The sequence below is a fragment of the Leucoraja erinacea genome, chromosome 18 (assembly GCF_028641065.1).
Source record: "Leucoraja erinacea ecotype New England chromosome 18, Leri_hhj_1, whole genome shotgun sequence".
In the NCBI taxonomy this organism is placed as follows: domain Eukaryota; kingdom Metazoa; phylum Chordata; class Chondrichthyes; order Rajiformes; family Rajidae; genus Leucoraja; species Leucoraja erinaceus.
Genome location: NC_073394.1, coordinates 35222196 through 35235819, shown reverse-complemented (window position 1 = coordinate 35235819; position 13624 = coordinate 35222196). Strand labels below are relative to the sequence as shown.

At 40.6% G+C, this 13624-nt stretch overlaps 1 protein-coding gene across 5 annotated transcripts in view; it reads left to right on the top strand.

Annotated features, from left to right (window-relative positions):
• LOC129705914 (AP-2 complex subunit alpha-2-like) overlaps window positions 1-13624 on the top strand; it is a 73771-nt gene that overhangs the window by 40529 nt on the left and 19618 nt on the right. For all 5 annotated transcript variants that reach the window (XM_055649836.1, XM_055649835.1, XM_055649838.1 and 2 more), the window contains 3 exons: window positions 4886-4983; window positions 8030-8261; window positions 10974-11144. In XM_055649836.1, coding sequence (XP_055505811.1) covers window positions 4886-4983; window positions 8030-8261; window positions 10974-11144 — 501 coding nt within the window. The remainder of the gene's footprint in view (window positions 1-4885; window positions 4984-8029; window positions 8262-10973; window positions 11145-13624) is intronic.

Sequence of the window (13624 nt, the reverse complement as noted above, 5' to 3'; positions counted from 1 at the left end):
TAATTCATGGCTCACATGACTTTCTAAACTTGCTTAGATTCTGGAACTGTGTCAGCAGATTTGGTTACAAAATATAACTCTGTGATTTAAGAACAAAACAAGAAACAAAAAATAAAATACAAACCACATGCTATCATTGGTGGGAATAAAGGAATGCTGGTGACGTCAAATAAATATTTTATGTGTAGGAAGGAACTGCAGATGCTGCTTTAAACCGAAGATAGACACAAAAAGCTGGAGTAACTCAGCAAGTCAGACTGCATCTCTGGAGAAAAGGAATAGCTGACATTTCGGGTCGAGAACCTTCTTCAACCTGAGAGTCAGGCAAAAGGGTAACGAGAGATATAGACGGTGAGATATAGAACAAATGATTCAAAGATATGCAAAAAAGTAAAGATGATAAAGGAAACAGACCATTGTTAGCTGTGTGCTAGGTTAGAACGAGTACAGACAATGAGACTCAACAAGCCGAGTTTGCAACTGGTACGATAAATAAATAAACATTTTACATTTCTCCTCAATGTGGATTTGTCAGCTTCATTATCATGTCCAGTATAGTTAAGTGTAAATGATTAATATTACAAAAAACAAGGGGCTGCTAAGTGGATTCTGTGGAAACGTTTTGGTTAACAGACTTCCAGTCAATCTTTACTTTCTACCATTGAGCCAATTTTATATCCAATTTGCCATTCTCCATTGGATTCCTTTGGCTTTGACTGGCCTGTCACGTGAGACCCTATCCAACGCCTTATAAATACACAAATATTACATCAGGCATGTGTTCATAGACTACAGCTCGGTATTCGACACAATCATCCCTCTGCAACTGGATCCTTGACTTCCTCATCAATAGATCACAATCTGTACAAAATCATTCTGAAGAAGGGTCTCGACCCGAAACATCGCCCTTTCCTTCCCTCCAGAGATGCTGCCTCACCGGCTGAGTTACTCCAGCATTTTGTGTCTACCTTCGATTTAAACCAGCATCTGCAGTTCTTTCTTACACAATCTGTACAAATTGGCAGCACCACTTCCTCCTCGATAACTATCAGCACAGGAGCATCTCAAGGCCACATGCTCAGACCCTTGCTCTGCTCACTCTATACACTTGACTGTGCAGTCGGATACAGTTTTAAGTCCATCTTCAAAATCGCTGACGACATCACCAGTGTTGGGTGAATTACAGATGACGATGAGTCAGAGTATAGGTGGGAGATCGATCAACTGACCAAATGGTGCCAGAACAATAACCTTGCTCTCAACATTAGTAAAGCCAAGGAACTGGTAATTGAATTTGGAAGAGGATGGTCGAGGATGGAAGACATTAACCTTTCATTGACGGGGCGGTGGTGGACAAAATCAAGGCAAAAACTTCAAATTCCTGGACAAGCCTATCTCTGAAGATCTGTCCTGGACCCACCTCATTGACCCAATCAAAGTCAATGTCAAATTTATTTGTCACATGCACCCAATGGTGCAGTGAAATGAATTTACCAACAGCGATACACTTAAAAAGAACACCCAATACACAGTAAAATTGAACACAAACATCCACCACAGTATTCTTCACTGCGGTGGAAGGCAACAAAGTTCAGTCAGTCCTCGTCCTTTGTTCACCCGTGGTCTGGGCCATAAACCCTCCGTAGTCGCCGCTACAGATGGCCCGATGTACAGGCCCTCTCTCGTCCGACGTCGGGATGGTCAAACACACTCCACGGCTTGGAGTGCCCGAATCGGCACTTTCCTACCGGAGTCCACGGCTTCAGGATGTTATAGACCGCACTGCCGGCGGTCAGAGCTCTTCTCTGGCGATCCCCGGCGAGGGATCCCAGGCTCCGGAAAGTAAGTCCACTCCATGCCCGCGGCTAGAAGCTCCACAGACCGCGGCTTCAGGATGTTATAGGACGCAGGCCGGCCGTCGGAGCTCTTCTCTGGCGATCCCCGGCAAGCGATCTCAGGCTCTGGATGGTAAGTTTACGCCCCGCCCGGTGCTAGAAGATCCGCAGACCACAGCCCCACGAAGTCAACGTCACCAGGCCAGCGATCGGAGCACTCCTCTCTGGCGACCCCCGGCAAGGGTTCGCCCGCTCTACGATGGAAAAGTCCACACTGTCCCTCCTGCCGATGCTCCTGGCCCGACTCCGGGAAAGGCCGCTCCAATCCATGATGTTAGGCCGCGAGGCTGGCGACATGGAAAAAGTCGCCTCTCCATCGAGGAGGCGACCAAAAGCGGTTCCCCCTTTCCCCTCCCCACCACCGCCCACATAAGACACACCAAGAGACACCCAAACTAACATTTGACACACCCAAAAACCCCCAAAAAGTCAAAATAACGAACACGCTGCTGGCAGGGCAGCTGACTCGCATCGCCCCCACCAATCATAAAGGAAGCCCATCAATGCCTCTAATTCCATAGAAGGTTGCGAAGATTCAATATGTCAATGAATACTCTCTTGAACTTCTACATGTGTACAGTCAAGAGCATATTGGCTATTTGCATCACAACCTAGTTTGGCAACTCAAACGCCCAAGAACGAAGAAGATTGCAAAAAGTGGAGAACACGGCCCAGTCTGTCACGGATATTGACTTTCCCACCATTTCAGGGATTTGCAGCAGTACTGCATCAAAAGATCAGCCAGTATCATCAGTGATATAAAATATAAAATTCAATAAAATAATGAGTTACTATTGTGTGTTTTCTGATCTTTCAAAGAAATCGATATGAAATATTAATTTCACAAATTCCATTATCAACCACATGTGGAATCATAATATAGCAGCATTTTTATTAACAGATATTGCTTTTCCTCAAAATAATGTCACTTTCCACTGGGTCATATGTGGGCAATAGTATTAATGCATTCATTGTTCAGAGGCATGTCTATATTTATTACCTTCCCAACAGGCGATTCTCAAATATGTTTTTGAAACATTTTCATCTGACAAATATTATCTCCAGAAACTAAAATTTCTAATATCTAAAATTCGTTAAAATCAATAAAATTGTGGCATAATATATATTTGATAATAACATCAAATGTATGCATACAATTATATTTTAATGCATTCATCTACAACTTTAAATAAAGCACCTTTAAAATGGAAAAAGCATCACGTCTCTTTAGGTGTAAGGAAAATGGATGTTATGGCAGGTAAAATGTTAAAAAAAAAAAATTTTTTTAATTTTTTTTTTAAAAAAAAAAATATTTTTAAACTCTGTGTTTCAGAGGAATATGCTATAAACAGAGAATTTGCGGTTTTAGGAAAATGGATTGGACTGTCTATACCTCAAACTGAATTTTAAAGCAAAAATAAGGTTACAATTATTCAAGATGCAAGCTCTGCCTTTGGATAATTAGTAGTTAAAATGTTATATTTTGAAACAGGGTTACATCTAAAGTACATTTTGAAAGGTGAATTAAAAATCTGTCTGCTTTGCTGCAAATCCTCTATCTTGGATCTTTATTTGACTAGATTTGTGAGTTTAAAGTTTTGATTGACAGAGTTGATAAATACAGGCTTTTTCTGATGACTGGAAGCAAAATCCATCTGCCACACTGTCTACAACCTTGCCTTTGCTAGAATTTGGACCGAGCATTCAATCCAATATTTTCCCTAACATAACACTGGATTACTTACAAGTCCAGAGCCTTGTCATATTTGTCCCTTTTAAAATAACTGGTTGCTGGAGCACTTAACCAAATCTCTGTTTCCAGCTAACCAATTATTTCAGTGCTTTCTTGAATCGTCTTCCAGGCTAAACCTTCCAAAAACTTGACATTATTAAAACACTGCTCCGCATTTCCAGGTATTATCTTTGAATTATGTTGTCTCCCAGTCACTAACTTTAAACTTATTCTAATGTTCATTTTCACTCCAAGACCACTGTCCTTCCTCTGTCCGTGATTTACTACAGCTCTGTAACCCATCAAAACTCTGCATTCTTTCATTTTTGGCCTCATAAATTTCTCAATTGAAAACCATATTTTCAGCTATCCAGATAATTATGGAATTTTCATGAAAATGCTTAAAGCCTATCTTTTCCCAAGTTGTTTATCACCTATCCTAACCTCCTGAGGCCCAATGTCAATATGTGTTTGTTACCTTACAATTGGACACCCTGGGACTATTCAAGTGAGTTTATGTCATGTGTCCCTGATAGGGCAATGAAATTCTTGCTTTGCTTCAGCACAACAAAACATAGTAGGCATTGACTACAAAACCGATCAGTGCATCCGTATATCAGATGTGTGCCTTCAGTGCATGTGTGGCGTTTCATACAATATTTTTTTTTATTGTGTTGCTGGAAGTAAAGGAATGGAGGATAAACACCAGGAGCCATTAGTGAGGCTGAATTAACTGTTTTTCTTACTTTTCAATTTAATTTTCAATTTCATTGACAATGGACAACAGGTGCAGGAGTAGGCCATTCGGCCCTTCGAACCAGCACCACCATTCACTGTGATCATCCACAATCCTGCCTTCTCCCCATGCTCCTTGACTCCTCTATCTTTAAGAGCTCTATCTCTTGAAAGCATCCAGAGAATCGGCCTCCACTGCCTTCTGAGGCAGAGAATTCCACAGATTCACAACTGTCTGGGTGAAATTTCTTTCCTCATCTCCGTTCTAATGGCCAACCCTTTATTCTTAAACTGTGGCCCCTGGTTTTGCACTCCCCAACATCAGGAGCATGTTTCCCGCCTATAGTGTGTCCAATCCCGTAATAATCTTATATGTTTCAATAAGGTCCCCTCTCATCCTAAATTCCAGAGTATACAAGCCCAGTCACTCCATTCTTTCAATATATGACAGTCCCGCCATCCTGGGAATTAACCTCCTTGTGGAATATTGAGTTTGAAGTTATTGTGTATTATTTCTTGACAGGCCCTGCAAGCCTCTGCCTGCCACGAGAATCTTGTGAAAGTGGGTGGATATATCCTGGGAGAGTTTGGTAATCTTATTGCTGGTGATCCAAGATCCAGGTTAGTTCAATTCACTTCTCTGGCGGACCTTTATAAAGCTATTTGTTGTGGTTTTGTGTAGTCTTTCCCTCAACCCATGGGCAGTACAGAGTCACCATTACTAGACTTCATAAGCCAAAGCAAATTCAGAACGAAAGACTAGTAATTGATGAAAATTAGCAGAGTACCAATGACTTGGGCGTGGATATCAGATCACTGCAGTTAAGTACAAGCATTTATTTTTATCTGTTGAGATTCCTCCTGTGTTTTGTCAGACATATTGCCATTGGCTGATACAAGCTTTCTAGCATTGGGTTGTATTTTCATCGTCAGTTGACTGCCTGTGGCCACCTGGGGTAGTTCTATCTATAGTGACAGATTTTCATATTGTTTCAAGGATTCTATCCTTTAGTCACTGTGATTGAAGACAGGGGATCAGGAGATAATCAATACACACTCAAGCTCTCCACGAGACATTCAATGACTAATAGTTTCTTTATTGTAGAAGTAAAAACAGTAAGATATTCATCCAAACTTCTTCTTGTATAAGTACATTTTAATCTTACTCGTGCATGGTGGAAAGATGTGACCTCTCCCCCATGCTTCTTCAAACTAAACTAACTACTAGGGAGTCTGTGCGAGAATCCTAGCCGCAAACACGCCTCAGACTACGTATAAACCCCATCCACATTATTACAGGCAGATAGAATTGAAAGGTAACTGGTTATGGTCATAACACACTGAGTTGAATTAAATGGCTACTACACTATCATCAGTGTATTATGGGAAGATAGACACAAAATGCTGGAGTAACTTAGCTTTGTCCAGGCAGCATCTCTGGAGAGAAGGAATGTGTGACAATTCGGATCAAAACCCCTTGGTGTACTTTCCCCTCCTCTCTCTGACGAAAGTTACTCGCTGAAGAAGGATGTTGACCTGAAATGTCACTAATTCCTTCTCTCCAGAGATGCTGCCTGTCCCACAATGTATTATGGGAGTTGCAATTCCCTTTCATCCTCATCCTCTTTCTACACATGCCAAAGCATTGCTGTGACAATGCATTTTCCAGAATGCAAGGAGCTATCATCCTCCTTTCATTCGACATTGGTGACGATAGCAGCTAATCTGTGCTCTGAAATGAGCCAATAAAAACAAAATAACAGATAACATGACAGTTTAGACAATAGTTGTCTCACAAAAATTACTATCTTTAACTGTTAAGGACTACGGAAAGATTCAGTCTGAGGATGAACTCCATTTGAACTCTCATTTCATTGTAATAGAATGGAAAGGTTATAATCGCGTGAAATTGCAAACAATGAAACCGCTGCACAGAGAGTGCTATTTGACTCCGATCAGCAAAATTCAATATAATCTTAGTTTTCCTTCCTGGATCAAAAAACAAAGTACTGGAGTAACTCAGTGGATCAAGCACATCTGTTGAGGGAAATGGACAGATGACATTTCAGGTCAGGACCCTTCTTCAGACTGATAGAGTAAGGGGAAATATAAACTGATAGAAAGAGGCGGGCGGAAGGAGCGGGTAAGAGGTGGCAAATGATAGGAGGGCTGATTGGCAGATGAATCGGGTGGGGAAGAGAAAGGTGGAGATAGTAACCAAGACTGGAGGTGATCAATGAACAACCCCATAGGGTACAAATGGTGGATTCTGATAAGAAAAGACGATAGAGAGTTCATGTTGAGTAGACACAAGCAACTGCAGAGGCTGGTTTACAGAAAAAGAGATAGAGCACTGGAGTAATTGGGCAGGTCAGGCAGTATCTCTGAAGAATGTCAGTGGGTCAGGCAGAATTTAAGCAGGTCAAGCAGCATCTTCTCCTGGCAAACAGCACGTATTCAGTGAAGCGGTCGCCTAAATCCACGCTTCTCTGGATATCTCCACTCAACGAGCCAGCTGGAAAACCAGCTGAGCACTTTCTGTTATTGTAGAAATACACCTGATTGTGTTTCATTTATCAATCGTTTAGATGTGTAGGTTGAAGGTGAGGGAATGGGGTAGAAAGTGAGCTTTGATAACAGTAAGCATTGGAGCTTTCTGGTGTGTAATAGGTGGACAGTGTTATAGGACTAGCTTGGTGTTCAAGTTCAATAGTATGTGTTGTGACTAAAAGGTCATTAATTGTGCCAGCTCCACCTTTTTAGACTGATCTAATCGAACAAGGCTTTAATTATATTTACTTAGTGGAACTGGCAACTGAGAAACAGTTAATGTCCTTCTACCCTTGTGGATGCTATACCATTATTGTCTAATAATTGGTCCTATATTTCATACATTATATTATATACTGTGTTTATGATTACAATATCCTGTTGTGCTGAAGCAAAGCAAGAATTTCATTGTCCTATCTGGGACACATGACAATAAACTCTCTTGACTCCTTGTTGGATTATGGTTCATAATGAATTCTTGTCTCTTATCCTGGGTCATTGAGGCCACATGCAGCAACACAACAACAAGCTCAGACCAACTAATAGCCCATAAGTAATATTGACTTTTGGACATCTGTGTCCTAGATTGGCCAGTTTCCCACTCCTTTCACTATTATGGGTAGGTAATGTTCAATTCTGCAGTTTTGATGGAATGTGTAAGTTTCAGATGTAAGTTATTAGGCTGTGTGAAACTATGATGAGCTGTAAAATAACTGTATGGTCACAACCTTTAAAGAGCATTCGACGTCAACTTTTTTTCCTTTCAACTTAATGTTATTTGGTCAGGTTATGAGTCGAGGTTTCATGATGAGCCTAAAGTGACAGATAAGTTCAATACAGCACTTTCACAGTTCCATTTTTAGATAAAGTATTAAACCGGGATCCAGTCTCTGTACTAAAGTGGATATGAAAATTTCACTAAGATTTGTGAAGAGCAGGTTTTGCCACATATTTCAGTCAGTAATTAAAATGATTTGACTCGTAGTTGTGGGATTTTCGAATGTGACTGCTATACTTGCAGCCTTCCAGATATTGTATTCTTCAACATGTACTTCGTTAACTGTAAAGGGCTTTGGAATATTCTGCGATTGTGAAAGTTGTTTCTCTTTATTTTCAGCCCCTTAGTACAGTTCGGCCTGCTTCACTCTAAGTTTCACCTGTGCAGCGTGGCCACGCGAGCTCTTCTGCTTTCGACTTACATTAAGTTTGTGAACCTGTTTCCGGAGATTAAGTGTACCATTCAAGATGTGCTGCGCAGTGACACCCAGCTGAGGAATGCAGATGTAGAACTGCAGCAACGGGCTGTTGAGTACCTGAGACTCAGTTCGATAGCAAGCACTCCCATTCTGGTAGGTAGAACAACATTGAATATGTGACTTCCGTTGCACCACATTTATATCATTATTTCCTGCTTTAAAGATTTAGAGATATTTTCATAGCTTCAAGACAACAATACTTGCGTCCATTCTTGTATGACATATCTTTTCCAATGTTCAGGCTTCTGTTGTAATTTCTTATCTAATTGTTTGTACATATTGACTAGTTTTCTTGTCTTCTTCCCAGCTATTTTGCTTTATTGAGTCCATTTACATATCACTGCTCTGTCTGCTTCCACTGCCCCTGTCTGTACCGGCTCGAATCCATAGTAGAATTTTTGAGTATATCCAAATTAGTTTTCTGGAGCAAAATGTTCTTGAAAAGCAGGTGTTTTGGTTAGAGAGGATGCAGAAAAGTATCACAAGGATTTGTCTGGAAATGGAGTGCTTGAGTTATAAGGATAAGCCCAGACTGCTTTCCCTGAGGTGAAGGAGGCTGAGGGGTAGCCTTATAGAGATTTATAAAATTGTGAGACACATAAATAAGGTGTCTGGCCAATCTTTTTCCCAGAGTAGGGAACTTGAGGGCATAGGTTTACGGTAAGAGGGGGAAAATTCTAAAATGACCTAAAGGGCAAGATTTGCATCAAATGTGGTGAATATACGCAAATATTTGCCAGACGGAGTGGTAGATAAGGATACGTTTACAATGTTTTAAAGACATTTGGACTGGTTTATGGATAGGAAAGGTTTAGGGGGCTATGAATGCAGGTAAATGAGAGTAGCTCTGGAAGGCACCATAGTCAGCATGGGATGAGTTGGACTGAAATTGAACGAACTATGACTCAAAAAATAGGACACGTCAAATTTAAGTCAATAATTAATGATATGCCTGTCATAAGATCATAAGTGATAGGAGCAGAATTAGGCCATTTGGCCTATCAAGTCTACTCCGCTATTCAATCATGGCTGATCTATCTCTCCCTCCTAGCCCCATTCTCCTGCCTTCTCCCTATGACCTCTGACACCTGTATTGATTAATTATTTATATGTAGACTGTGGACACCTTGATTGTAGTCATGTCCATAAACACTGATTATATTTGTTACATATTGCCCGGAACAATAAACACAACAGAGTAAGTAAGGTAACAGTTGTTTACTAATTAACTTTAAACATCATCATAACTTATAAAAGATGGCGGCAGCTTATCGGACGTTGTCCCGGCTGATTCCCGTGCAAGTCCCGCATCACCGTCTTCTGATTGGACTGTGTTTCCAATCTATCATGCATACGCCCATCCATGACTTTTTACTGACCGGCAGGTTTGGATCTTAGAATCTGGATTGAGCTGTCGTTCTGTGACTGCGCTGATAGTTTTGTTTAGTTTATTGCCACGTGTACTGAGAAGCAAGATTTGGCTTGCTGGATTGCAATTAGTTGGCTTAACTCCTCCTTTTTGAATAATTGTTCAATGCTTAAAGGTTTCTTATCTTCTAGCCTCATTTCTTCAGCCAAAGAGTAATAGAGGCTTTCACTTTATTCTGCTTAAATGTCTCGATCAGGAATTGACTTACCTTCAAGCAGTTGTTCCTACTTCAGTTTTGTTAAATCATTTCAAATTTGATAAAATTGTCTTATTCCCAATTGAAAATTACATTTTGGTCTTTCCATATCCTTTCCCTCAATGAAAATGTAACTGTATTATCATCATGCCACTACACTATTTTGTTCCCATAGATATCCGATCCATATTTCCATCTTTTTACTCAAATAATTTTTGTTTTGTTTTTGTCCAGGGTGATTTTTATTGTTTGATTCCCAGGGTGAATTTTTGTTCTGTGAAAAGAGATAATGCATATTGAGTTGAGAAAACTGGGAGGTGATCTCTTTTAGACATACTACAGTCTTATGAGGTATGTCAAAGTGGAAGCTAGAATGATGTTTCCCTTGAGTGGAGTGTCTTGAACCAGAGGGTCACAGTCTTAAAGTTAGGGGTCAGTCATGCAAGACTGAGATGAGAGAAAGGCCTTCATCCAGAGCTAGTGAGTCTTTGGAATTCTCTAGCCAAGAGGACTGGTCTCTGAGCACAAATGTGGGCTAAAAGGATTTTTGCATGTTAAAGAAATCAATGGATATGGGCTTAGTGAAGTACTGCTGGGTCAAATAATTTATTAAGTGACATAGACGGAATTAGGAGCTAAATGTTCTGTTACTGCTTCTCTTCCTTCTGAATCTAAATTCAACTTTCTTCTTGATTTAGAGGACCTGGTGCTATACTGCAGAGGGAGAGAATTGTTGGAGATTGTAATGGGAGCTGGAGGACGGAAGCAACAGGAATTGGTAGTGAAATTAGAGATTTTAACAAAACCTAGCTGGTGGATGAACAGTGGTTTAAATTAGTGTGTGAATAAAGATAAAGCAAGGCTTGGGGGCATGGAATGTAGTTGGAAGAAATGGACATTGTTATCATCAAGAACTTTTAAACAGGAAACACTGTGTAATAATTCAGATCAATAATCACAGGTTGGTCAAATGCAGTCTACGTCCATTTTAGCACAGTTTCAGCTTGAAGTAGTAATAGTGGTCTATTCAGCATGATGTAATGTTTACCTGGAAGAATTTGGGTCTCAGTCTGAAGTTTACCAATTGATTGATATTCACCATTTACCAACATTGCCATGTATTGGCGGTACTTTGGGATAATCTTGACTCTCACCAGCTGACTTGTTTCTTTGCTGCTAGGCAACTGTATTGGAGGAGATGCCACCATTCCCTGAGAGGGAATCTTCAATACTCGCCAAGCTGAAAAAGAAGAAGGAATCCGGCCTCCTAACTGACCTCGAGGATGCAAAAAAGGAGCCTACTTCTGATGTCAATGGCGGTCCTGAAGTCAATGTGGCAAATAAGGGCCTGGTACGCTGCAATAACAATCTGTCATAGTGTTCTGGCACTTGGCCCAAAAGAGAAACTATTTGAAATATGACAAAATAGAGCAAGGATGGATGTTTCAGCTCTTTTCACTTGCTTCACTGTTCAACAAGAATATGGCTGATTATAGAAACATAGAAACATAGAAATTAGGTGCAGGAGTAGGCCATTCGGCCCTTCGAGCCTGCACCGTCATTCAATATGATCATGGCTGATCATCCAACTCAGTATCCTGTACCTGTCTTCTCTCCATACCCCCTGATCCCTTTAGCCACAAGGGCCACATCTAAATCCCTCTTAAATAGAAACATAGAAACATAGAAATTAGGTGCAGGAGTAGGCCATTCGGCCCTTCGAGCCTGCACCGCCATTCAATATGATCATGGTTGATCATCCAACTCAGTATCCCGTACCTGCCTTCTCTCCATACCCCCTGATCCCCTTAGCCATAAGGGCCACATCTAACTCCCTCTTAAATATAGCCAATGAACTGGCCTCAACTACCCTCTGTGGCAGAGAGTTCCAGAGATTCACCACTCTCTGCGTGAAAAAAAGTTCTTCTCATCTCGGTTTTAAAGGATTTCCCCTTTATCCTTAAGCTGTGACCCCTTGTCCTGGACTTCCCCAACATCGGGAACAATCTTCCTGCATCTAGTCTGTCCAACCCCTTAAGAATTTTGTAAGTTTCTATAAGAAACTTGATATTATCATTTCAAAACCATTTTCCATCCTTATCTGCATAACCCTTGATAATATCCAGAGATCTATTATCTCCTTTATGAATGACCTCAGTGACTGACCCAACACTACCCTCCAGGGTAGAACATTCTAACTGTTCCCCACCCTTTCACTGAAAAACATTCTACTCATTTCACTCCTAAATGCCACTGCGACTATCCCCTGGACTCTGCACCCTTCCAGCCACGGAAAGTCAATCCTATAAATACGCGTCAAACCCTTCAAGACTTTTGTATGTTTCAATAGTTCAATTTCATTCTTTTAAACTCTATATAAGCCTAGCCTACACAACCAACAGACCCATCATCCCAGGTATCATTCTACTGAATCTTTGCTGAGAAAGTATTGTATTTCAGCAAAATAAAGACCCCAAATAACTGCAGTAAGACAATCTTTGCTCTCACCAAGTTCCCATAAAAATACAATAAGACATCTTTCCTGTTGTCAGTAACAGTTCAGTAACAAAGGCTAATATATCATACGTCTGCTGCACTGGCATGATAGTTTTAAGTATGACACCCAACTCCTTTTGAACATCTTCACCAATTCTCACCCTTTAAAATATACTCACCTTTTCTGTTTTCAAACATGTATACATTTGTATTTTTCCACATTATCCTACATGTGTCATGTTGTTGCCTATTCATTCAGCTTGTCTATTGCTTCTTGAAGCCTCTTTAAATCACGACTCGCAGCACCATATTCATGTCATCAACGTACTTGGAAATATTACACTTCATCCCTTCAGCCATATTGTTGATTGTAAATAATTGGGGTCCAAGCATGGATACCCTGAAGTACCCCATTAGTCTCAGCCTCCAGCCTGGCAAAGACCTGGTGCTTCTATATTTTGTTTTCCACATCTTTACCAACTCAGTTTATGTTAATGTATTATCTCCAGTTTCATGTGCTCTAACTTTGTTTCATAACTTCAAATGTGTAACTTTATCCAACGTCTTTTGAAAATCCATGATATCATAACCATCGGTTTGACTTCAACTACTTTGAGATATAACATCAAACAGATGAATAATTTTACTATTTGATATCACATTGTTTATTGTAGATTACAGCTGGGTGTAAACTCTCCTCCCAACGCAAGAGCAGTTTGGAAGCACTGTAGAGGTTCAGGAAGGTGGCTCCACCACCACCTACTCAAATACAATTAGAGATGGGTGATAATTGTTGGCCTTTCCTGCACCATCCAGACTCTGGAACATGAATATAATTGAACTAGGTTGTACAGGAATTTCCAAATATGGAGAATATAGAAACCTGGGATGGAGTCAACACTGAGGGAGATAGCAAAGTCTTCACGGAGATATAAATAGATTGGTGAAACCGGCACCTTGGAGGCAGATTAAATTTAATAACGAGAAATGTTAGGCAGGTACATGGATAGGACAGGTTTGGAGGGATATGGACCAAGCGCAGGCAGGTGGGACTAGTGTAGCTGGGACATGTTGGCCGGTGTGGGCGAGTTGGGCTGAAGGGCCTGTTTCCACACTGTATCACTCTATGACTGTGACTCTAAAAGTAAATGTTGCAGGTAAGATCCAGAGACTGAAGTGGGTGCTGAAGAGATTGACTGAAATGAATCTAGGAATGAGGCACGTTAGTTCTGCCAACAGAACTGGTTTAGCCGATATTCTTCTTCTTGGAATAGAGCAATTTGCAAGGGGCTTTATTGGAGATGTTTTTAAAATAATTCAAGATACTGATAAAGC